This window comes from Atractosteus spatula, chromosome 5 (genome assembly GCF_055471065.1).
Source record: "Atractosteus spatula isolate fAtrSpa1 chromosome 5, fAtrSpa1.hap1, whole genome shotgun sequence".
Lineage (NCBI taxonomy): Eukaryota > Metazoa > Chordata > Actinopteri > Semionotiformes > Lepisosteidae > Atractosteus > Atractosteus spatula.
Genome location: NC_142710.1, coordinates 8,335,836 through 8,360,204, shown reverse-complemented (window position 1 = coordinate 8,360,204; position 24,369 = coordinate 8,335,836). Strand labels below are relative to the sequence as shown.

Here is a 24,369-nt window from a genome sequence, read left to right as displayed (position 1 = left end):
CACAGACCAAGCCAGCTCTTGAAGGGTCACCTGACCAATCACCTTCTCAGAAGTGTTCAGGTGACTGAGGGCAGCAGCTCATTCCCCAAGCTGTTCTGAGGAACGTCAGACCTCCATCTTGTCTGGACCTGCTGTCCTCTTCCAAAGTGCAGGAGGGTATTCACAGTCTGCCCTCCGTAGAACCAGTGTGGTATCAATATGACTCCAGGGCAGCCAACGTGATGTTGGTAATGACAGGTGTTTCTTCAACTCCAGTGTAATCCTAGTGCCCCAGTTCTGTTACCTGGTCAGTGCACTAATATAATTCATGGTCACCAAGTAGCATTAACGGTGCACTGCAAAAATCAGCCATTATATGGCCACTATCTTATCTGTTCTGTATCTGTTCTGTTCAGCAGTATCAATCATTTACAATCAGAATGATCTCAGTAAACTCCAGTTCAACCAGTACAATGTCTGATCCGTGGACAATGACAGTTTAACTAATGCATATCCAGAATAATCTCAAGTTAACCCAGTATAACCAGTGCTTTACCTGGTTTGTGCACAAGTATAAACCCAGTATAACCATTACCCTACCTGGTCAGTGCACCAGTATAACCCCAGTATCGCAGTGCCCTACCTGGTCAGTGCACCAGTATAACCCCACTATCACCAGTGCCCTACCTGGTCAGTGCAGCAGTATAACCCCAGTATCACCAGTGCCCTACCTGGTCAGTGCACCAGTATCCCCATTGCCCTGCCTGGTCAGTGCAACAGTATAACCCCAGTATCCCCAGTGCCCTGCCTGGTCAGTGCACCAGTATCCCCAGTGACCTACCTGGTCAGTGCACCAGTATCCCCAGTGCCCTGCTTGGTCAGTGCAGCAGTATAACCCCAGTATCCCCAGTGCCCTGCCTGGTCAGTGCACCAGTATCCCCAGTGCCCTATCTGGTCAGTGCAGCAGGATAACCCCAGTATCCCCAGTGCCCTACCTGGTCAGTGCACCAGTACCAGGCCCCGACGATGGCGATGCCCAGTAGTACCCCAGGCCAGGGCAGGTCTCCGGTCAGCGGGTCTCTCAGCAGGTTGAAGGCATCGGCCCGGGGAGTGTAGCAGCTGGCGCTGATGTTGTAGCGGGCCGGGTCAGCCGACTGGACCAGCGAGGGCAGGGCCGAGCTGTACCTGTCCAGCAGAGAGCTGTACCCCCCCACCTCCGCGAACGCTGGGACAGAGAAGGAGAGGAGCGGATCCGCATCCCAGTTAGAATCAGAAGAAGAAGAAGATTCAGAAGAACAAAAACACTAAGATTAAGACTAAGAATAATAAGAACATGATCATGAATGAGATTCATGAGAACAAAAACACTAAGATTAAGACTAAGAATAATAAGAACATGATCATGAATGAGATTCATGAGAACAAAAACACTAAGATTAAGACTAAGAATAATAAGAACATGATTATGAATAAGAGTAAAAAGAATAAGATTAAGAACAATATGGTAACAAATAAGAATAAGAGGATTATAAACATTAAGATTGAGAATAAAAGGATTAAGAAGAAGAATAAAACAATAATAGCAGGCTGGGAACGAGATAACTGTGACAGTGTAGCGAGCAGTGATGGACAGCAGGGCAATCACAGCCACATAAATATTCAAGCCCAGAGCCTGCTGGATGAACACTGCTCCTGAAAACATGTCTACCTAATAGAGAGAGAGGGGTTAATACAGACACACTGACTGGACACTCCAGTACATTAACACTGCAATGAGAAAGAGGGGTTAATACAGACACACTGACTGGACACTCCAGTACATTAACACTGCACTCAGAGAGAGAGGGGTTAATACAGACACACTGACTGGACACTCCAGTACATTAACACTGCACTGAGAGAGAGGGGTTAATACAGACACACTGACTGGACACTCCAGTACATTAACACTGCACTGAGAGAGAGAGGGGTTAATACAGACACACTGACTGGATACTCCAGTACATTAACACTGCACTGAGAGAGAGGGGTTAATACAGACACACTGACTGGACACTACAGTACATTAACACTGCAATGAGAAAGAGGGGTTAATACATACACACTGACTGGACACTACAGGATATTAACACTGCACTCAGAGAGAGAGGGGTTAATACAGATACACTGTCTGGACACTCCAGTGCATTAACACTGCACTGAGAGAGAGAGGGGTTAATACAGGTACACTTACTGGACACTACAGTACATTAACACTGCACTGAAAGAGAGGGGTTTATACAGGTACACTGACTGGACACTACAATACATTAACACTGCACTGTGAGAGTGGGGTTAATACAGACACACTGACTGGACACTCCAGTACATTAACACTGCACTGAGAGAGAGGGGTTAATACAGACACACTGACTGGACACTTCAGTACATTAACACTGCACTGAGAGAGAGAGGGGTTAATACAGACACACTGACTGGACACTCCAGTACATTAACACTGCACTGAGAGAGAAGGGTTAACACAGACACACTGACTGGACACTCCAGTACATTAATACTGCACTGAGAGAGAGGGGTTAATACAGACACACTGACTGGACACTCCAGTACATTAACACTGCACTGAGAGAGAGGGGTTAATACAGACACACTGACTGGACACTCCAGTACATTAACACTGCACTGAGAGAGAGAGGGGTTAATACAGGTACACTGACTGGACACTACAGTACATTAACACTGCACTGAAAGAGAGGGGTTTATACAGGTACACTGACTGGACACTACAATACATTAACACTGCACTGTGAGAGTGGGGTTAATACAGACACACTGACTGGACACTCCAGTACATTAACACTGCACTGAGAGAGAGAGGGGTTAATACAGACACACTGACTGGACACTCCAGTACATTAACACTGCACTGAGAGAGAGGGGTTAATACAGGTTAATAGAGAGAGAGAATGAGAGTTGGGAGAGGGCACAAGTCTTTCTGTTGACTGTTTTGGTTTTCAAGGCAGTCTGTAGGAGCAGGTTGTTGCAACACTATGTGATGCAGGTTCGACTTGGTGCTGCTCCATGAACTCTGCTGAATCACTCCCAGTGGGACAGCCAGCTCTGTGCTCCAGTGTCCAGTGTCTGGGGTCAATTACTGGCAGGACTGTGATTGTTTAGGGTCTCACACACACAATATGCCCAGTGACAGGTTAGTGTAGCAATTCGTGAGCGAGGTCTTTGCACTGTTCATGACATCTTTGAATAATATCATCATCATCATCACCATCATCCCTAACAGTGATATAGTGCCTTTCTTGACTCTCCACTCAGAGCTCTTTACAGGTCATGGGGATCCCCTCCACCCCCACCAGTGTGTCCCCCAACCTGGATGAAACTCCAGTCTGCTCACACACAGCAGCTCTCAGTGGGGACGAGAGCAGAGTGATGAAGCCAGTTCAGAGAGGGGCGTTATTAGGAGGCCATGATGGGTAAAGACCAGGGGGAATTTGGCCAGGACACCGGGGTGACACCCCTACTCTTTTCGAGAGACGCCCTGGGATTTTTAATGACCACAAAGAGTCAGGACCTCGGTTTTACGTCTCATCTGAAGGACAGCGCCTTTTTACAGTAGAGTGTCCTATACTGTCCTATACTGGGGCATTAGGACCCCCACAGACTGCAGGGTGAGCGCCCCCTACTGGCCCCACTAACACCTCTTCCAGCAGCAGCCTCAGCTTTCCCAGGAGTCTCCCCTCCAGGTACTGGCCAGGCTCACACTGCGGAGCTCCAGTGGGGCTGCCAGTGCTGAGTTGAGAGTTTCTGTTTGCTCTGGTATGATCTCTTTACCAGGCTGTTATCTGCACACACACACACATATATATATATAGATGGAAAAAGGAAACGCAACATTTTCTGGAATGAGAATACTCTAGTTATAGCTTATGTACTTCCACAGAAAGTTGTCAGTTTGTTGGAAGCCCCCTGCCCAGCAGTACAGCTTGTGCGGTGGCACTGCGACTTGCCAATCAAGCTCGTTAGCTGCACTCTTACCCAACGAGGTCCAGGCTCCACGCTGCCTGCCTCTCGCAGACGGAAGGGCCAGAGTGTGGGGGAGGTGTTGCGATTCTTTTTTCAAACAGTATCTATTTCATTTCGTGACCTCCCTCTCTCCTCCTGTCTTCCCCCTCTCTTTCTCTCTCTCCTGTCTGCCCTCTCTCTCTCTCCTCCTGTCTGCCCCCCCTCTCTCTCTCCTGTCTGCCCTCTCTCTCTCTCCTCCTGTCTGTCCCCCCTCTCTCTCTCCTGTCTGCCCCCCCCCTCTCTCTCCTGTCTGTCCCCCCTCCCTCTCTCCTCCTGTCTGCCCTCTCTCTCTCTCCTGTCTGCCCCCTCTCTCTCTCTCCTGTCTCCCCCCCTCTCTTCTGTCTGCCCCTCTCTTCTCCTCCTGTCTGCCTCCTCTCTCCCCTCCTGTCTGCCCTCTCTCTCTCGCTCCACCTGTCTGCCCCCCTCTTTTTCTTGCCTGCCCCCTCTCTCTCCTGTCTGCCCCCCCTCTCTTTCTTGCCTGCCCCCTCTCTCTTTCCTGTCTTCCCCTCCTCTCTCTCTCTCCTGTCTGCCCCCCCTCCCTCTCTCTCCTGTCTGCCCCTCTCTCCTGTCTGTGTCTGTGCCCGTGCCCTGGTGCAGGCTGTGTGTTTGTGTCAGCTTGTGACCGAGTGCTTGTGATCTGTTTATGGAAACACGCCCCTATTGACCACTGTAAAAATCATGTATCGGCATGTTGACATCACAGGTCACCATAAACACTGGGGCACCCTGCACTGAGACACAGCCTTCTGTCTCTCTCTCTGTCCCTGTGTGTCTGTCTCTCTCTCTCTCTGTACCTGTGTGCCTGTCTCTCTCTGTCAGTGTGCCTTTCTCTCTCTCTGTCAGTGTCTGTCTCTGTGTGTCTGTCTCTCTTTCTGTCAGTGTGTCTGTCTTTCTCTCTGTCAGTGTTGTTCTCTCTCTGTCAGTGTGTCAGTGTCTGTCTCTCTGTCAGTGTGCCTGTCTCCTCTCTCTCTGACAGTGTGCCTGTCTCTCTCTGTGTCTGTCTTTTTCTGTCAATGTGTCTGTCCCTCTGTGCCTGTCAATTAAATTCAATCCCGGGTGCTTTATTAGCATGACTGATGGGTACAATCAGTGTTGCCAAAGCAAATAAAAATAAAATTAACAAAACAATCAGTGTTGCCAACAAAAAATAAAATAAAATCTATGGACATATTACAGACATTTACAACAAAGACATATCATAAAATATTGACATATACTGTAAACATATTGAGCATTACTGGGAGACAGACTCACTGTTCCTCAGGCTGTGACAGGAGATCACATACTGGGATGCCAGTTCACGTGAGTTCCATTCTCCTTCTCCCAGTAGGATTGGGACCTGTTGTGATTCTGGCAGGTGTGGGAACTCTGGGACTAGATTTCTGTGCCTGTCTCTCTCTCTCAGTGTGTCTCTATTTATTTGCTGGAGTGTCCTGCTTCTCACAGTAGTTTCACTTTCCTATTTCACACAGTCCAATCATTAACTCATTAACTCAATAAATGGGTCCCTGCTAACTTGTTAACTGATCACTAATTGGAGAGAGTGTGAGGGGGAGGGTGGTGATGGGCAGAGAGAACAGCTATCAATCTTCCTGGGGGAAGGGGAGGAAACTCGATCGAGCTGCAGCTCCTGATGTGATCTCCTGTCCCAGCCTGAGGAACAGACAGTGAGCCTGTCTCTCAATAATAATAATAATACAGTGTGTGATCTCCTGTCCCAGCCTGAGGAACAGACAGTGAGCATGTCTCTCAATAATAATAATACAGTGTGTGATCTCCTGTCCCAGCCTGAGGAACAGACAGAGAGCCTGTCTCTCAATAATAATAATAATAATAATAATCTGTGATCTCCTGTCCTAGCCTGCGGAACAGACAGTGAGCCTGTCTCTCAATAATAATAATACAGTGTGTGATCTCCTGTCCCAGCCTGAGGAACAGACAGTGAGCCTGTCTCTCAATAATAATAATAATAATAATCTGTGATCTCCTGTCCTAGCCTGCGGAACAGACAGTGAGCCTGTCTCTCAATAATAATAATACACTGTGTGATCTCCTGTCCCAGCCTGAGGAACAGACAGTGAGCCTGTCTCTCAATAATAATAATACAATGTGTGATCTCCTGTCCCAGCCTGAGGAACAGACAGTGAGTCTGTCTCTCAATAATAATAATACAGTGTGTGATCTCCTGTCCCAGCCTGAGGAACAGACAGTGAGCCTGTCTCTCAATAATAATAATACAGTGTGTGATCTCCTGTCCCAGCCTGAGGAACAGTGAGCCTGTCTCTCAATAATAATAATAATAATAATAATAATAATAATAATAATAATAATAGTGTGTGATCTCCTGTCCCAGCCTGAGGAACAGACAGTGAGCCTGTCTCTCAATAATAATAATACACTGTGTGATCTCCTGTCCCAGCCTGAGGAACAGACAGTGAGCCTGTCTCTCAATAATAATAATAATAATAATAATAATCTGTGATCTCCTGTCCTAGCCTGCGGAACAGACAGTGAGCCTGTCTCTCAATAATAATAATACAGTGTGTGATCGCCTGTCCCAGCCTGAGGAACAGACAGTGAGCCTGTCTCTCAATAATAATAATACACTGTGTGATCTCCTGTCCCAGCCTGAGGAACAGACAGTGAGCCTGTCTCTCAATAATAATACAATGTGTGATCTCCTGTCCCAGCCTGAGGAACAGACAGTGAGTCTGTCTCTCAATAATAATAATACAGTGTGTGATCTCCTGTCCCAGCCTGAGGAACAGTGAACCTGTCTCTCAATAATAATAATACAGTGTGTGATCTCCTGTCCCAGCCTGAGGAACAGACAGTGAGCCTGTCTCTCAATAATAATAATATAGTGTGTGATCTCCAGTCCCAGCCTAACGAACAGTGAGTCTGTCTCTCAATAATAATAATACAGTGTGTGATCTCCTGTCCCAGCCTGGGGAACAGACAGTGAGCCTGTCTCTCAATAATAATTATAATAATAATACTAATAATAATAATAATTATAATAATAATAATAGTGTGTGATCTCCTGTCCCAGCCTGAGGATCAGACAGTGAGCCTGTCTCTCAATAATAACAACAATAATAATAATAATAGTGTGTGATCTCCTGTCCCAGCCTGAGGAACAGACAGTGAGCCTGTCTCTCAATAATAATAATACAGTTTGTGATCTCCTGTCCCAGCCTGAGGAACAGACAGTGAGCCTGTCTCTCAATAATAATAATACAGTGTGTGATCTCCTGTCCCAGCCTGAGGAACAGTGAGCCTGTCTCTCAATAATAATAATACAGTGTGTGATCTCCTGTCCCAGCCTGAGGAACAGTGAGCCTGTCTCTCAATAATAATAATAATAATAATAATAATAATAATAATAATAATAATAATAATAGTGTGTGATCTCCTGTCCCAGCCTGAGGAACAGACAGTGAGCCTGTCTCTCAATAATAATAATACAGTGTGTGATCTCCTGTCCCAGCCTGAGGAACAGATAGTGAGCCTGTCTCTCAATAATAATAATACAGTGTGTGATCTCCTGTCCCAGCCTGAGGAGCAGACAGAGAGACAGAGGGTTGGTGAGACTGTGAGACAGCGAGTGAGGGAGATGGTGAGACAGGGACACAGAGAGGAACAGTGAGTCAGAGAGACAGAGACACTTGAGTATGAACCCTTCACTTTTCTTGCTGATGCCCAGAGAAACGTGTTCGTAGCAGGGTGGGGTGGAGGGTGAGAGTGATCGTTAATTATTACCAATCATTAATAGATTCCTGGCTCAGCCCTTTCGGCAGCACAAAGGTCGAAGAGGGTCCCCCTCCTCCTGCATTTCTCCTCTTCCCTCTCCTTCATTCGCCCTCTGTCTCTCCATCTCTCCCGGATTGCGACCGCTCGGCACAGGCATGGGGAACAGCACGGAGGACGTGGCTCTCGCGAAGGGCACCATCAACAACCCCGCGGACATCTGCGTCATCGTGGTCTACTTCCTGATGGTCATCGGCGTGGGGCTGTGGGTCAGTCTGTGTGTCCAGCGGTCCGTCTGTGATAGCGTCTCCCTGGCCGTCCTCTTGCTTGTAGATCCGCCTGTCCTCTTGTTGGACTGAGTCAGTCTGTGTGTCCAGCGGTCCGTCTGTAATAATGTCTCCCTGTCTGTCCTCTTGTTTGTAGATCTGTCTGTCCTGTAGGTCTGTCTGTCCTCTTGTTGGACTGAGTCAGTCTGTGTGTCCAGCGGTCCGTCTGTAATAATGTCTCCCTGTCCGTCCTCTTGCTTTTAGATCCGTCTGTCCTGTAGGTCTGTCTGTCCTCTTGTTGGACTGAGTCAGTCTGTGTGTCCAGTGGTCCGTCTGTAATAATGTCTCCCTGTCCGTCCTCTTGCTTGTAGATCCGTCTGTCCTGTAGGTCTGTCTGTCCTCTTGTTGGACTGAGTCAGTCTGTGTGTCCAGTTGTCCATCTGTAATAATGTCTCCCTGTCCGTCCTCTTGCTTGTAGATCCGTCTGTCCTGTAGGTCTGTCTGTCCTCTTGTTGGACTGAGTCAGTCTGTGCGTCCAGCGGTCCGTCTGTAATAATGTCTCCCTGTCCGTCCTCTTGCTTGTAGATCCGTCTGTCCTGTAGGTCTGTCTGTCCTCTTGTTGGACTGAGTCAGTCTGTGCGTCCAGCGGTCCGTCTGTAATAATGTCTCCCTGTCCGTCCTCTTGCTTGTAGATCCGTCTGTCCTGTAGGTCTGTCTGTCCTCTTGTTGGACTGATCAGTCTGTGTGTCCAGCGGTCCGTCTGTAATAATGTCTGTCTGTCTGTCTGTCAGTCAGTCAGTACCCATGCATTCAGATATCCTAATACAAACCTGGTCCCCTCTGTTTCTTAGTCTGTCTCACACCGCACCTGTCTGTCTGTTCACTGATTGGCTGTTGCTCCTTGCAGTCAATGTTCCGGACCAATCGGGGAACAGTGGGGGGGTATTTCCTAGCAGGACGGACTATGGTCTGGTGGCCAGTGAGTAAAAATAATTATTTAATTCAGTGCTGTGTTAATGTACTATAGTGTCCAGTGTGTCTGTATTAACCCCTCTCTCTCTCAGTGCAGTTAATGTACTGGAGTGTCCAGTGTGTCTGTATCCCTCTCTCTCAGTGCAGATAATGTACTGGAGTGTCCAGTCAGTGTGTCTGTATTAACCCCTCTCTCTCAGTGCAGTGTTAATGTACTGGAGTGTCCAGTCAGTGTGCCTGTATTAACCCCTCTCTCTCAGTGCAGTGTTAATGTACTGGAGTGTCCAGTCAGTGTGCCTGTATTAACCCCTCTCTCTCAGTGCAGTGTTAATGTACTGGAGTGTCCAGTCAGTGTGTCTGTATTAACCCCTCTCTCTCTCAGTGCAGTGTTAATGTACTGGAGTTTCCAGTCAGTGTGTCTGTGTTAACCCCTCTCTCTCAGTGCAGTGTTAATGTACTGGAGTGTCCAGTCAGTGTGTCTGTATTAACCCCTCTCTCTCAGTGCAGTGTTAATGTACTGGAGTGTCCAGTCAGTGTGTCTGTATTAACCCCTCTCTCTCAGTGCAGTGTTAATGTACTGGAGTGTCCAGTCAGTGTGTCTGTATTAACCCCTCTCTCTCAGTGCAGTGTTAATGTACTGTAGTGTCCAGTCAGTGTGTCTGTATTAACCCCTCTCTCTCAGTGCAGTGTTAATGTACTGGAGTGTCCAGTCAGTGTGTCTGTATTAACCCCTCTCTCTCTCAGTGCAGTGTTAATGTACTGGAGTGTCCAGTCAGTGTGTCTGTATTAACCCCTCTCTCTCTCAGTGCAGTGTTAATGTACTGGAGTGTCCAGTCAGTGTGTCTGTATTAACCCCTCTCTCTCTCAGTACAGTGTTAATGTACTGTAGTGTCCAGTCAGTGTCTGTATTAACCCCTCTCTCTCAGTGCAGTGTTAATGTACTGGAGTGTCCAGTCAGTGTGTCTGTATTAACCCCTCTCTCTCAGTGCAGTGTTAATGTACTGGAGTGTCCAGTCAGTGTGTCTGTATTAACCCCTCTCTCTCAGTGCAGTGTTAATGTACTGGAGTGTCCAGTCAGTGTGTCTGTATTAACCCCTCTCTCTCAGTGCAGTGTTAATGTACTGTAGTGTCCAGTCAGTGTGTCTGTATGAACCCCTCTCTCTCAGTGCAGTGTTAATGTACTGGAGTGTCCAGTCAGTGTGTCTGTATTAACCCCTCTCTCTGAGTGCAGTGTTAATGTACTGGAGTGTCCAGTCAGTGTGTCTGTATTAACCCCTCTCTCTCAGTGCAGTGTTAATGTACTGGAGTGTCCAGTCAGTGTGTCTGTATTAACCCCTCTCTCTCTCAGTGCAGTGTTAATGTACTGGAGTGTCCAGTCAGTGTGTCTGTATTAACCCCTCTCTCTCTCAGTGCAGTGTTAATGTACTGGAGTGTCCAGTCAGTGTGTCTGTATTAACCCCTCTCTCTCAGTGCAGTGTTAATGTACTGGAGTGTCCAGTCAGTGTGTCTGTATGAACCCCTCTCTCTCAGTGCAGTGTTAATGTACTGGAGTGTCCAGTCAGTGTGTCTGTATTAACCCCTCTCTCTCTCAGTGCAGTGTTAATGTACTGTAGTGTCCAGTCAATGTGTCTGTATTAACCTCTCTCTCTCTCAGTGCAGTGTTAATGTACTGGAGTGTCCAGTCAGTGTGTCTGTATGAACCCCTCTCTCTCAGTGCAGTGTTAATGTACTGGAGTGTCCAGTCAGTCAGTGTGTTTGTATTGACCCCTCTCTCTTTGAGGTGGGAGCCTCTCTCTTTGCCAGCAATATCGGAAGTGGACACTTCGTGGGCTTGGCCGGCACTGGTGCAGCCAGTGGGATCGCGGTTGGAGGATTTGAGTGGAACGTAAGTCATCTCCTTTCAAGACCGTAGTTCTTCCATATCGTGACAGAGTCTCGTTTCTGACAGTGACAGCCGTTATAGATGCAGTTGTGAATTTGACTTCACTGCACAGGGCCTGGAGTCTGCTAGAGTGAAACCCATCTACTTCAAAAGACATGCACACGCTGGCCAAAATATTAGATACCCCAGTCAAAACTACATCATGTAGACAAAGGAATATTCAATCTGGGATAGGGTTATTGAAAAGTACTAATCAGGAGATGGATATAAGAAAATTTCCAGCCTTCCTTGCTTGGAAGAGATCAGAGCTCTGAACTGTCCAGAACCTGCTGGAGTGCATAGTCACCAGTCCAATCCAAGATATCCTCATTTTGTTTAAAGAAAAGCCCACATTATTCACGATGTGTGTGTCGGGTGTGGGGGGTGAGATCTGGGTGTTTGTCGTGTGGACTGGATGTGTGTCGGATGTGTGTGTGTGACTGGGTGGAGAGGGTATTTCTGGATGTAGTGTGTCTTTGTAACAGTGAGGTGAAAAGAAACAAATTTTCAACCCAGCTGTAGAAGGGAGATGGGTCGATAACATTTCCTTTTCTTGCAGGCTCTGTTCATTGTGCTGCTGTTAGGGTGGTTGTTTGTTCCTGTCTACCTCACTGCCGGGGTAAGTTACTTAGAGAGACTGATGAACATGGACAAATTGATGTTAAAAGAGACCAGTTAATTGTCTATCAATCTCTCATCCATCATCTATTTCACTCTCAGTGCAGTGTTGTTGTACTTTAGTGTTCAGTGTGTCTGTCTGTATTAACCCCTCTCTCAGTACAGTGTTAATGTACTGTAGTGTCCAGTCAGTGTGTCTGTATTAACCCCTCTCTCTCTCAGTGCAGTGTTAATGTACTGCAGTGTCCAGTCAGTGTGTCTGTATTAACCCCTCTCTCTCAGTACAGTGTTAATATACTGTAGTGTCCAGTCAGTGTACCTGTATTAACCCCTCTCTCTCAGTACAGTGTTAAGGTACTGTAGTTTCCAGTCAGTGTACCTGTATTAACCCCTCTCTCTCAGTACAGTGTTAAGGTACTGTAGTTTCCAGTCAGTGTACCTGTATTAACCCTTCCCCCTTCTGTCTTAGGTGATCACTATGCCTCAGTACCTAAAGAAGAGGTTTGGTGGAGGAAGGATCAGTCTCTATTTGTCCATAATATCTCTCTTCCTGTACATCTTCACCAAGATCTCAGTAAGTGTCTCTGTATTTTTGTCCTCCAAATCTGTTCCTCCACAGTGTTAATGTACTGGAGTGTCCAGTCAGTGTGTCTGTATTAATCCCTCTCTCTCAGTGCAGTGTTAATGTACTGGAGTGTCCAGTCAGTGTGTCTGTATGAACCCTCTCTCTCTCAGTGCAGTGTTAATGTACTGGAGTGTCCAGTCAGTGTGTCTGTATTAACCCCTCTCTCTCTATTAGGTAGACATGTTTTCAGGAGCAGTGTTCATCCAGCAGGCTCTGGGCTGGAATATTTATGTGGCTGTGATTGCCCTGCTGTCCATCACTGCTCTCTACACTGTCACAGGTAACTCGTTCCCAGCCTGCTCTGCGGACGGAGGGGGCAGTATTAACCGTGTGCTGGGGGTGTGGCCCACGTGCACTAGAGCAACTTGTTTTTGTCCGTGATGAACATGATGTGTGCCAGCTGTTAAAGGCTGATGTATTGAAGCGTGTTCTGTGATTTATTAACTGTCTGCTTTTGCGCTCGCTGGTCACCAGGAGGGCTGGCCGCACTGATGTACACAGACACTGTCCAGACCTTCGTCATCATCGCGGGGGCCTTCGTCCTCATGGGCTTCGGTGAGGAAGCAGCTGAGAGGCGTCGCTCTCAAAATGACAGTTCTTAGCACCCTGAAAATCCATAACCGTCAGCTCTGATATCGCTGCCGTGTGGATTTGGACAGTCTTTTCCAATTGTATTTAAATTTAATCTGAAAGTTTAATCCAGATGAGAATCCTATCTTGATTTAGACTGATGTATTTTAACCTTAATCATTCTTAAACTTTACTGTAATCTAATTGTGAACCATAAATCTTGAAATGAATCCTAATACTTACATTTTAAATCTGAAATCTTATTTAAGAATCATGCTCCTCATGTTATCCTCCTTAAATTTATTTTTATTCTTTATTCAATTCTTAATCTTCTTCCTGTTGTCAATCATATTCTATTTATTCTTAATCTTTATTGTTTTATTCTTCTTCTTAATCTTTTTATTCTCAATCTTAATGTTTATAATCCTCTTATTCTTATTTGTTACCATATTGTTCTTAATCTTATTCTTTTTACTCTTATTCATAATCATGTTCTTATTATTCTTAGTCTTAATCTTAGTGTTTTTGTTCTCATGAATCTCATTCATGATCATGTTCTTATTATTCTTAGTCTTAATCTTAGTGTTTTTGTTCTTCTGAATCTTCTTCTTCTTCTGATTCTAACTGGGATGCGGATCCGCTCCTCTCCCTCTCTGTCCCAGCGTTCGCGGAGGTGGGGGGGTACAGCTCTCTGCTGGACAGGTACAGCTCGGCCCTGCCCTCGCTGGTCCAGTCGGCTGACCCGGCCCGCTACAACATCAGCGCCAGCTGCTACACTCCCCGGGCCGATGCCTTCAACCTGCTGAGAGACCCGCTGACCGGAGACCTGCCCTGGCCTGGGGTACTACTGGGCATCGCCATCGTCGGGGCCTGGTACTGGTGCACTGACCAGGTAGGGCACTGGGGATACTGGGGTTATCCTGCTGCACTGACCAGATAGGGCACTGGGGATACTGGTGCACTGACCAGGCAGGGCACTGGGGATACTGGGGTTATACTGCTGCACTGACCAAGCAGGGCACTGGGGATACTGGTGCACTGACCAGGTAGATCACTGGGGATACTGGTGTTATACTGGTGCACTGACCAGGTAGGGCACTGGTGATACTGGGGTTATACTGCTGCACTGACCAGGTAGGGCACTGGTGATAGTGGGGTTATACTGGTGCACTGACCAGGTAGGGCACTGCGATACTGGGGTTATACTGGTGCACTGACCAGGTAGGGTAATGGTTATACTGGGTTAACTTGAGATTATTCTGGATATGCATTGGTTAAACTGTCATTGTCCACGGATCAGACATTTCACTGGTTGAACTGGAGTTTACTGAGATCATTCTGATTGTAAATGATTGATAATGCTGAACAGAACAGATACAGAACAGATAAGATAGTGGCCATATAATGGCTGATTATTGCAGTGCACCGTTAATGCTACTTGGTGACCATGAATTATATTAGTGCACTGACCAGGTAACAGAACTGGGGCACTAGGATTACACTGGAGTTGAAGAAACACCTGTCATTACCAACATCACGTTGGCTGCCCTGGAGTCATATTGATACCACACTGGTTCTACGGAGGGCAGACTGTGAATACCCTCCTGCACTTTGGAAGAGGACAGCAGGTCCAGACAAGATGGAGGTCTGACGTTCCTCAGAACAGCTTGGGGAATGAGCTGCTGCCCTCAGTCACCTGAACACTTCTGAGAAGGTGATTGGTCAGGTGACCCTTCAAGAGCTGGCTTGGTCTGTGATCTGCTGTCTGGAAGCAGAGTTGAAGCAGACTCTCAGATCTGATGTGCATTAAGCACCAGAGGAAGAAAGAAAGAGAGAGAGAGAAAAGAGCATCTGGCTTTCACAACCAACGAGCTGAGCAGCAGGGGGCACCAATCTAAGAGCAGACACTTGAGACTGGGGGAGAGACTCAGGCATCTAGGGAGGGCTGTGCAAAAGTCAATTTTCCTCATTCTGCTGGTAAAACTAATCTTTATCTCACCCAGACCTGTCTCTCGACTTTCCAGTTCCTGACAGCTTGAATGCGGGCGTGCCATGCACTGCTCAAGTATCTGCTCTACTGGTCTCGAGAATAAAGATGCATTAGGGATATATTTCTCATGCGTTGTTAAACTGGAAATATATGCCACTCACACCACGCCTCCAGTGTTCAGTCACAGGAGGAGCATTGCCGGTATCTGCACCCTGTCTGCAGGGCACATGAGTGCACTTGAGGCTGAAGGTCACTGGCAGAGGTGCTCATACCTCCCCCCCTCCTTCTCCTCTCGTGCGCAGGTGATCGTCCAGCGCTGCTTGGCTGCCCGGAGCCTGACCCACGTCAAAGCGGGCTGTATCATGTGCGGGTACCTCAAGCTGCTGCCCATGTTCCTCATGGTGTTCCCTGGCATGATCAGCCGGGTGCTGTACCCCGGTGAGTGACTGGACCCCCCCAGGATCCGCCCCCAGAAGTCCCGAAACCGGTCCCAGTATCTGCAGGTCACACCAGCTCTCCTCATGCCTGAAGGCACCCCACCTAACATCCTTGAGCTCATGCCAAAGCACTTCCAATAGCCCAGGGCACCCCAAAGTTCCTGATCAGCACTGTATCCAAGTGAGTGAGGGACCTCCAGTACCCCCATGCATGATGCCTCCAAACCCACGATTAGCCTTCTACTGTGCTTCAGAAAGAGAGCCACTATATTCCAACTGACGCCCCACTCTCCTGACCCCAGTGCAGTGTTAATTCATTGGATGGACATGCACGACATGTTTGTATTGACCACAGCCTCTCTCTTGCTGGATTTCTTGTCTGCCTTTTAAAGAGACATTGTCATTTGATAGTAAAATACTGTGTCTACATAAACCCCTCCTCCTACCTGTGGTCCATTATTATCCATATTTAGTGGAGAAACAGGTCAACTCCGCTGGTCAGATGGTCTACATAAACTTCTATTATCGCCCTTTGTAATCTGTGTTTAGTAGAGAAATAGGTCGACTCGACAGTTCAAATACTGTAAATACAAAACCATTCTCCTAGCTGGGTTGTCCCATTCTAATCAATGTTTAGTAGAGAAATAGGTTGACTCTACAGTTAAAATACTGTCTCCCTCTCTCTCCACAGATGAGGTGGCCTGTGTGGTGCCGGAGGTGTGTAAGGAGGTGTGTGGGACGGAGGTGGGCTGCTCCAACATCGCCTACCCCAAGCTCGTGGTGTCAGTCATGCCCAACGGTGAGACTACCTGTCGGGTCTGAATCTATTCCAGTCTATGTACTGATCGTTGCTTCTGAGTGCACAACTGATGGTGTTCCTCCTCTTCTGTGCCACTGAATCTCTTGAAATATCTCTCTTTCTGTGTTAATGCATAGGTGTTTTAACCTCTAGACCTCTATATAATAATAATAAAAGTGTTCTTAATAAAATTATATAGTGCTCTTCTGGACACTCCACACAAAGCGCTTTACAGATCATGGGGATCCCCTCCACCCCCACCAGTGTGTCCCCCCACTTGGATGATGCTTCAGTCTGCTCACACACATCAGCTCTCAGTGGGGAGGAGCAGAGTGATGAAGCCAGTTCAGAGAGGGGGGTTACTAGGAGGCCATGATGGGTAAAGACCAGGGGGAAATTTGGCCAGGACACCGGGGTGACACCCCTACTCTTTTCGAGAGACTCCCTGGGATTTTTAATGACCACAAAGAGTCAGGACCTCGGTTTTACGTCTCATCTGAAGGACAGAGCCTTTTTACAGTCTAGTGTCCCCGTCACTATAATAATAAAAATAATAAACTTTATTTTATATAGCGCCTTTAAAGGTGGCTTCTCAAAGCGCTTTACAGGATGGCAATAACAACAAATAAGAAGAGTATAACAATAAATAAGGAGAATACACAAGATAAGACACAATTACAATATATAGGGGAGACCGTGGATGGCGGTACTAAGAAAAGCAGAGGGGTGAAGAATGGAACCAGTTCAGTAAAGGCTTTTCTGAAGAAGAGGGTTTTGAGTCTGGATTTGAAGGAGTTTAGAGAAGGTGACTCTCTGATATCCTTGGGCAAAGAGTTCCAGAGCTTGGGGGCATAACAGGAGAAGGCCCTGTCACCCATACAATGTAGACGGGCTTGGGGGACAGTAAGGAGAGCAGAATTAGAAGAGCGAAGGTTGCGAGGTGGGGAGTAGGGCGATAATAGTTCAGACAGGTACTGAGGTGCCTAGCCATGCAGAGCCTTATAGGTGAGCATGAGGATTTTAAAATCTACACGGAATTCGACGGGAAGCCAGTGCAAGGACTCCACGACAGGAGTAATGTGAACACTTGCACTAGACCTGGTCAGGATTCTGGCTGCTGAATTTTGGACGTACTGCAGTTTTTTCAGAGTAGATTTTGATACCCCTGCGAGTAGAGCATTACAGTAGTCAATTCGAGAGAACACAAATGTGTTGATCAGCTTTTCAGCCACAGTTAATGATAGAACTGGGGCATTAGGACCCCCACAGACTGCAGGGTGAGCGCCCCCTACTGGCCCCACTAACACCCCTTCCAGCAGCAACCTTAAATTTTCCCAGGAGGTCTCCCATCCAGGTACTGACCAGGCTCACACCTGCTGAGCTCCAGTGGGGCTGCCAGTGCTGAGCTGCAGGGTGATATGTCAGCTGGCTATGATATGGTCTTAACCTCTGTTCTTCTGCTTTCTGCTGCCTCTCTCCTCCTCTCTCCCCCCCTCTGGGTCCCAGGACTGCGGGGGCTGATGCTGGCCGTGATGCTGGCAGCCCTGATGAGCTCTCTGGCCTCCATTTTCAACAGCAGCAGCACCCTGTTCACCATGGACATCTGGACGAGACTGCGGCCACAGGCCCGAGACAGGGAGCTGATGATCGTGGGCCGGTCAGACTCCCCCACCTCCCCTTCGCCGTCTCAGATTCCATCCCGGAGTCAGATTGCGTTTCATTTCAATTCGATTAACTGGCAGGACCAGTCCATTAGCGTCCTGCCAGAACAACTACAAGAAGTCATTAACCACAGCAGTGTAAAACTGCAGAACAATCCGCAAAACACAGGGGAAAGAGCGGCTCTGTCTGCTGATCAGCCACAACGAGATGATCCATCAGTAGATATTCGCATAGCTAACACAATATGGTGAAACCGATATTTCCATCTTAAACACATTTCCCTGGGGAAAGGGACTCAAAATATAAAACACACACACACACTGCCATCCCACCCTTCTCAGAACTACAGTCAAAATCAAGAGATATTTAACAGGTAAACAACGAGGTTAAGTACAGTCGCTGGCAGCCCGTGGGTGGTATATCCCGCCCCCTCTTGCTTGTGTAGGGATACAGGGAGTCACAGCGCAGTCCAGTCAAGGTTTGGTATGAGTTAAATTGTGATGAAAATGGGCACTTCATGAGACAGTGGGAGAAGAGTCACAGAAGGAATACTTCTCCCGGTGTCCTGAATCCCTGCAGTGTTCCATGGAGTATACTTTTATAGTTTTATAGTCCGTGTCCAGCTATGGTCACTGTGTTATTACCATGAAGGGGTGTTTATGAGCGACCATTACCGTGGTATTGGAACCATAGAAAACAGTTACACCCAGCAGCTATATAGCTACGTCACCCTGCAGCTCAGCACTGGCAGCCCCACTGGAGCTCAGCAGAGTGAGCCTGGTCAGTACCTGGAGGGGAGAGTCCTGGGAAAGCTGAGGCTGCTGCTGGGAGAGGTGTTAGTGGGGCCAGCAGGGGGCGCTCACCCTGCAGTCTGTGTGGGTCCTGATGCCCCAGTATAGTGACGGGGACACTCTACTGTAAAAAGGCTCCATCCTTCGGATGAGACGTAAAACCGAGGTCCTGACTCTCTGTGGTCATTAAAAGTCCCAGGGCGTCTCTCGAAAAGAGTAGGAGTGTCACCCCAGTGTCCTGGCCAAATTTCCCCCTGGTCTTTACCCATCATGGCCTCCTAATAACCCCCCTCTCTGAACTGGCTTCATCACTCTGCTCTCCTCCCCACTGAGAGCTGCTGTGTGTGAGCAGACTGGAGCTTCATCCAGGTGGGGGGACACACTGGTGGGGGTGGGGGTGGGGGTGGAGGGAATCCCCCTGACCTGTGAAGAGCTCTGAGTGGAGAGTCCAGAAGAGCGCCATGAATTCTTATCACCTCCACTGGCCCAGAGGCTGTCCCTGAGATCCCACCTATCCCACCTTTCAGTTCCTCCTGAGGTGTCCCGTACAGCAGTACAGCAGTACAGCAGTATGAGGTGTCTGTTTAAGGTTAAGGTGTCTGACCAGGCCAGGTCAGGAGGAACGATCCCAGGCCGGAGGCAGATTTCGACACTTGTCCGGCTTCGGCCACTGCTCTGTGCTGGACAAGGCGGCCGGTCAGCGGAGAAGTCACCCCTGCTCTCCCCCTCTCGCCGTCTCTCTCAGGGTCTGGGTGCTGGTCATCGTGTCGGTCAGTATCGCCTGGATCCCTGTGGTCCAGGCGGCCCAGAGCGGCCAGCTCTTCGACTACATCCAGTCCATCACCAGCTACCTGGCGCCGCCCATCGCCGCCGTCTTCTTCCTGGCCGTCTTCGTCAAGAGGGTCAACGAGCCGGTGAGCGGGGGCAGCGGAGCGCGCTCGGGCACGGTGACGTCATCGCCCCCCACCGCGCGTAGCAGGGACCTCAGCCGCCTGGGCTGGGGGAGGTCTCCTTGAGCTCGCGCGGCTGGCTCCCTGCGGCGTTACGCGGGAGACCGCGGGTTCGTGCCCCAGGTGTGGCGGGACGAACCGGCGGGGTTGGGCGGGGGAAGGGCACGAGACCCGCGCGGAACATGCGACGGTCACAGAGGGATGCTGGGAGAAGAGGCTAGGACACAGCGGGGGGCCAAGATCGCAGCACAGCCAACGCCTCAGGGGTCAAAGAGGAGCCGCAGCGCTCATTCTGTATCTCAGGGTTAGAAAGATCCCCTGCGTTTCGAACCACAGGGAAAGGAAAATGTACACAGGAAGTGGGAAAACCTGAAATTTCCATCACAAAAGAGAAGACATGTCCAGGTATAATAATAATAATCAACTTTATTTTATATAGCGTCTTTAAAGGTGGCTTCTCAAAGTGCTTTACAGAATGACAACAACAATAAATAAGAAGAATACACAAGATAAAACACAATTACAATATACAGAGGAGACCGTGGAGGGTGGTACTAAGAAAAGCAGAGGGGTGAAGAATGGAACAGTTCAGTAAAGGTTCTTCTAAAGAAGAGGGTTTTGAGTCTGGATTTGAAGGAGTTTAGAGAAGGTGACTCTCTGATATCCTTGGGGAGAGAGTTCCAGAGCTTTGGGGCATAACCGGAGAAGGCCCTGTCACCCATACAGTGTAGACGGGCTTGGGGGACAGTAAGGAGACCAGAATTTGAAGAGCGAAGGTTGCGAGGTGGGCAGTAGGGCGATAATAGTTCAGACAGGTACTGAGGTGCCAAGCCATGTAGAGTCTTATAGGTGAGCATGAGGATTTTAAAGTCTACACGGAATTTGACCGGAAGCCAGTGCAAGGACTCCAGGATAGGAGTAATGTGATCACTTGCACTAGACCTAGTATGCAGATGGTATACAGATGTTCTGCGATTCAAAACAAAGCAACAAGACTTCCGGTGAGGGGAAGCAGCCCTCCGACACTGAAAACAAGCAGGCCTGTGAATCCAGCTCCTTTAATCCAACAGAAATACCACTCGCGATTCTGAGTCGGTGAAATAATAACGTGGGTAAATGGAGGATAAATGGAACTTGCTTGTTAACTCTGCCTGCAGATCACGCTGGGACATTACTGCAGTGAGATATCTGCCGCACAGCCTGTACTTACTCGCTCATAAATCGCAGTACGTGAGTCAGGACAGGGACTAGTGAGCAGGAAGGGCTGCTTCACATCGCAATTCCCCCAAATTCGTGACTAGAATGGCAGCTTACGCCACTTTCACAAAGTTCACGGTTGTGTGCTGCATTTGACACTTGGAAGTTTTTTCTATGACGTCAATGAATGTATTTTGGACCCGAGGTTAAAGAACTGGGAAACTGGGACGGCAGTGTGACCTGTTAATGAGAAGACTATGGCGGTGTTAACCCCTGCCTTCGTTTCTCTATCCCCCACCCCAGGGTGCCTTCTGGGGCCTGCTGGGGGGGCTGGGCATGGGCCTGTGCCGCATGGTGCCGGAGTTTGTGTTCGGGACGGGCAGCTGCCTCTTCCCCTCACACTGCCCCCCGGTGGTGTGCGGGGTGCACTACCTCTACTTCGCCGTGCTGCTGTTCTTTGCTACCGCTACCCTGGTGCTCACTATCAGTTACTGCACACAGGCCATCCCTGACAAACATGTGAGTCCAGACTGACGCCCTCTCTCTCAGTGCAGTGTTAATGTACTGGAGTGTCCAGTCAGTGTGTCTGTATTAACCCCTCTCTCTCAGTGCAGTGTTAATGTACTGGAGTGTCCAGTCAGTGTGTCTGTATTAACCCCTCTCTCTCAGTGCAGTGTTAATGTACTGGAGTGTCCAGTCAGTGTGTCTGTATTAACCCCTCTCTCTCTCAGTGCAGTGTTAATGTACTGGAGTGTCCAGTCAGTGTGTCTGTATTAACCCCTCTCTCTCTCAGTGCAGTGTTAATGTACTGGAGTGTCCAGTCAGTGTGTCTGTATTAACCCCTCTCTCTCTCAGTGCAGTGTTAATGTACTGGAGTGTCCAGTCAGGGTGTCTGTATTAACCCCTCTCTCTCTGTTTCTAAGCTCTACAGGCTGGTGTTCAGTCTGCGTCACTCCACTGAAATCAGGGATGACCTGGACCGCGAGGAGGAGGAGCGAGGGAGGAAGGCACGCAGGGAGGCAGCAGAGCAGAGCGCAGACAAGGCCCAGCAGGACGAAGGTGAGAGCAGCTCGTCAGCTTGTCCCTCCTCTTCCTCTCTGCTCTCTTTCTGTTCTGGGATCTTCCATTTCCCTTTTTCCTTCTTGCCCTCTGTACAATGTAATCCCGTGTAGTGATTCGCTGGGGGTGTGATCCTAGAGGTTTGACTGCTAATGTTTGCCCTCGTCCTGCCCCTCCCTCCCCCTCCCTCTGTCAAAACCCAATCCCATCACCTCTCAGTCCCTGAGGCAGAAGGGGGCGTGTCCCGGTCGCCGCTCGGCCGCCTGATTGGCTGGTTCTGCGGCGTCGGCTCCACCCAGGCCCCCGAGCCAACCGAGGAGGAAGTGGCCGAGGCGTCCAAGCAGCTGCCCGACATTCACGAGGACCCCACCTGGCAGTACGTCGTCAACGGCAACGCCATCATCATGATGGCGGTGGCCATCTTCCTCTGGGGCTTCTACGCCTAGACTAACCGAAGACTGACCGCACGCACCCGTCCCCCCCCCATCATCCATCCAGCTTCTAACCACTTCATCCAATCCGGGGTCGCGGGGTCGCCAGAGTCTATCCCAGCATGCACCGGCAATGGAACACTGTTTCTCCTGGTCTTCACTCCAGCCTGGGCTCTTAATGACTATCTTAGAAGATCTCAGTCCTGATCCAGGAGGAACACTGTGTCTCCTGGTCATCACTCCAGCCTGGGCTCTTAATGACTTTATCACAGACGATCTCAGTCCTGATCCAGGAGGAACACTGTGTCTCCTGGTCTTTACTCCAGCCTGGGCTCTTAATGACTTTATCTCAGAGGATCTCAGTCCTGATCCAGGAGAAACACTGTGTCTCCTGGTCATCACTCCGGCCTGGGCTCTTAATGAGTTTATCTCAGAGGATCTCAGTCCTGATCCAGGAGGAACACTGTGTCTCCTGGTCTTCACTCCAGCCTGGGCTCTTAATGACTTTATCACAGACGATCTCAGTCCTGATCCAGGAGGAACACTGTGTCTCCTGGTCTTCACTCCAGCCTGGGCTCTTAATGACTATCTTAGAAGATCTCAGTCCTGATCCAGGAGGAACACTGTGTCTCCTGGTCATCACTCCAGCCTGGGCTCTTAATGACTTTATCACAGACGATCTCAGTCCTGATCCAGGAGGAACACTGTGTCTCCTGGTCTTAACTCCAGCCTGGGCTCTTAATGACTTTATCTCAGAGGATCTCAGTCCTGATCCAGGAGAAACACTGTGTCTCCTGGTCATCACTCCGGCCTGGGCTCTTAATGAGTTTATCTCAGAGGATCTCAGTCCTGATCCAGGAGGAACACTGTGTCTCCTGGTCTTCACTCCAGCCTGGGCTCTTAATGACTTTATCACAGACGATCTCAGTCCTGATCCAGGAGGAACACTGTGTCTCCTGGTCTTCACTCCAGCCTGGGCTCTTAATGACTATCTTAGAAGATCTCAGGCCTGATCCAGGAGGAACACTGTGTCTCCTGGTCATCACTCCAGCCTGGGCTCTTACTGACTTTATCACAGAGGATCTCAGTCCTGATCCAGGAGGAACACTGTGTCTCCTGGTCATCACTCCAGCCTGGGCTCTTAATGACTATCTTAGAAGATCTCAGTCCAGATCCAGGAGGAGCACTGTTTCTCCTGATCTTCACTCCAGCCTGGGCTCTTACTGACTATCTCAGACGATCTCAGTCCTGATCCAGGAGGAACACTGTGTCTCCTGGTCTTCACTCCAGCCTGGGCTCTTACTGACTGTATCTCAGAAGATCTCAGTCCTGATCCAGGAGGAACACTGTGTCTCCTGGTCTTCACTCCAGCCTGGGCTCTTACTGACTTTATCACAGAGGATCTCAGTCCTGATCCAGGAGGAGCACTGTTTCTCCTGATCTTCACTCCAGCCTGGGCTCTTACTGACTATCTCAGACGATCTCAGTCCTGATCCAGGAGGAACACTGTGTCTCCTGGTCTTCACTCCAGCCTGGGCTCTTACTGACTGTATCTCAGAAGATCTCAGTCCTGATCCAGGAGGAACACTGTGTCTCCTGGTCTTCACTCCAGCCTGGGCTCTTACTGACTTTATCACAGAGGATCTCAGTCCTGATCCAGGAGGAACACTGTGTCTCCTGGTCATCACTCCAGCCTGGGCTCTTAATGACTATCTTAGAAGATCTCAGTCCTGATCCAGGAGGAGCACTGTTTCTCCTGGTCTTCACTCCAGCCTGGGCTCTTACTGACTATCTCAGACGATCTCAGTCCTGATCCAGGAGGAACACTGTGTCTCCTGGTCTTCACTCCAGCCTGGGCTCTTACTGACTTTATCACAGAGGATCTCAGTCCTGATCCAGGAGGAACACGGTGTCTCCTGGTCTTCACTCCAGCCTGGGCCCTTAATGACTATTTCCATCCATCCCTTCTCTGTGTGCTTCTCCCAGTCCAGAGTCTCGGGGGAACCAGGCCTATCCCAGCAGGTACTGGCGCAAGGCGGGGTACAACCCGGACGCGCTGCCAGTCCGCCGCAGGGCACACAGACACACACTCACACCAGGGCCAGTTTTCCCAAGAGGCAGTTAACCCACCAGTGTGCTTTTGGCCCACACACACGTGAGGAAACCCCCACACATGCGGAGAGAACATGCAAACTCCACACAGCTGGTTGCACATCACAGGGTTTTAAAGACCCTGCGATCCCGATACTGTCTTGTACTGACCCAGAGCCGGTCC

General features: G+C 49.1%; 1 protein-coding gene across 1 annotated transcript; it reads left to right on the top strand.

Annotated features, from left to right (window-relative positions):
- The first annotated feature begins 7,964 nt into the window (after positions 1-7,964).
- On the top strand, positions 7,965-22,109 carry slc5a2 (solute carrier family 5 member 2). The gene is made up of 15 exons (XM_088917629.1): positions 7,965-8,075; positions 8,980-9,051; positions 10,825-10,929; positions 11,525-11,584; positions 12,053-12,157; positions 12,383-12,488; positions 12,683-12,763; positions 13,441-13,670; positions 15,071-15,206; positions 15,897-16,004; positions 17,511-17,661; positions 19,203-19,371; positions 20,908-21,123; positions 21,528-21,663; positions 21,883-22,109. The coding sequence occupies exons 1-15, from the start codon at positions 7,965-7,967 to the stop codon at positions 22,107-22,109; spliced, it is 2,013 nt and encodes a 670-aa protein (XP_088773755.1).
- Positions 22,110-24,369: the final 2,260 nt, after the last annotated feature.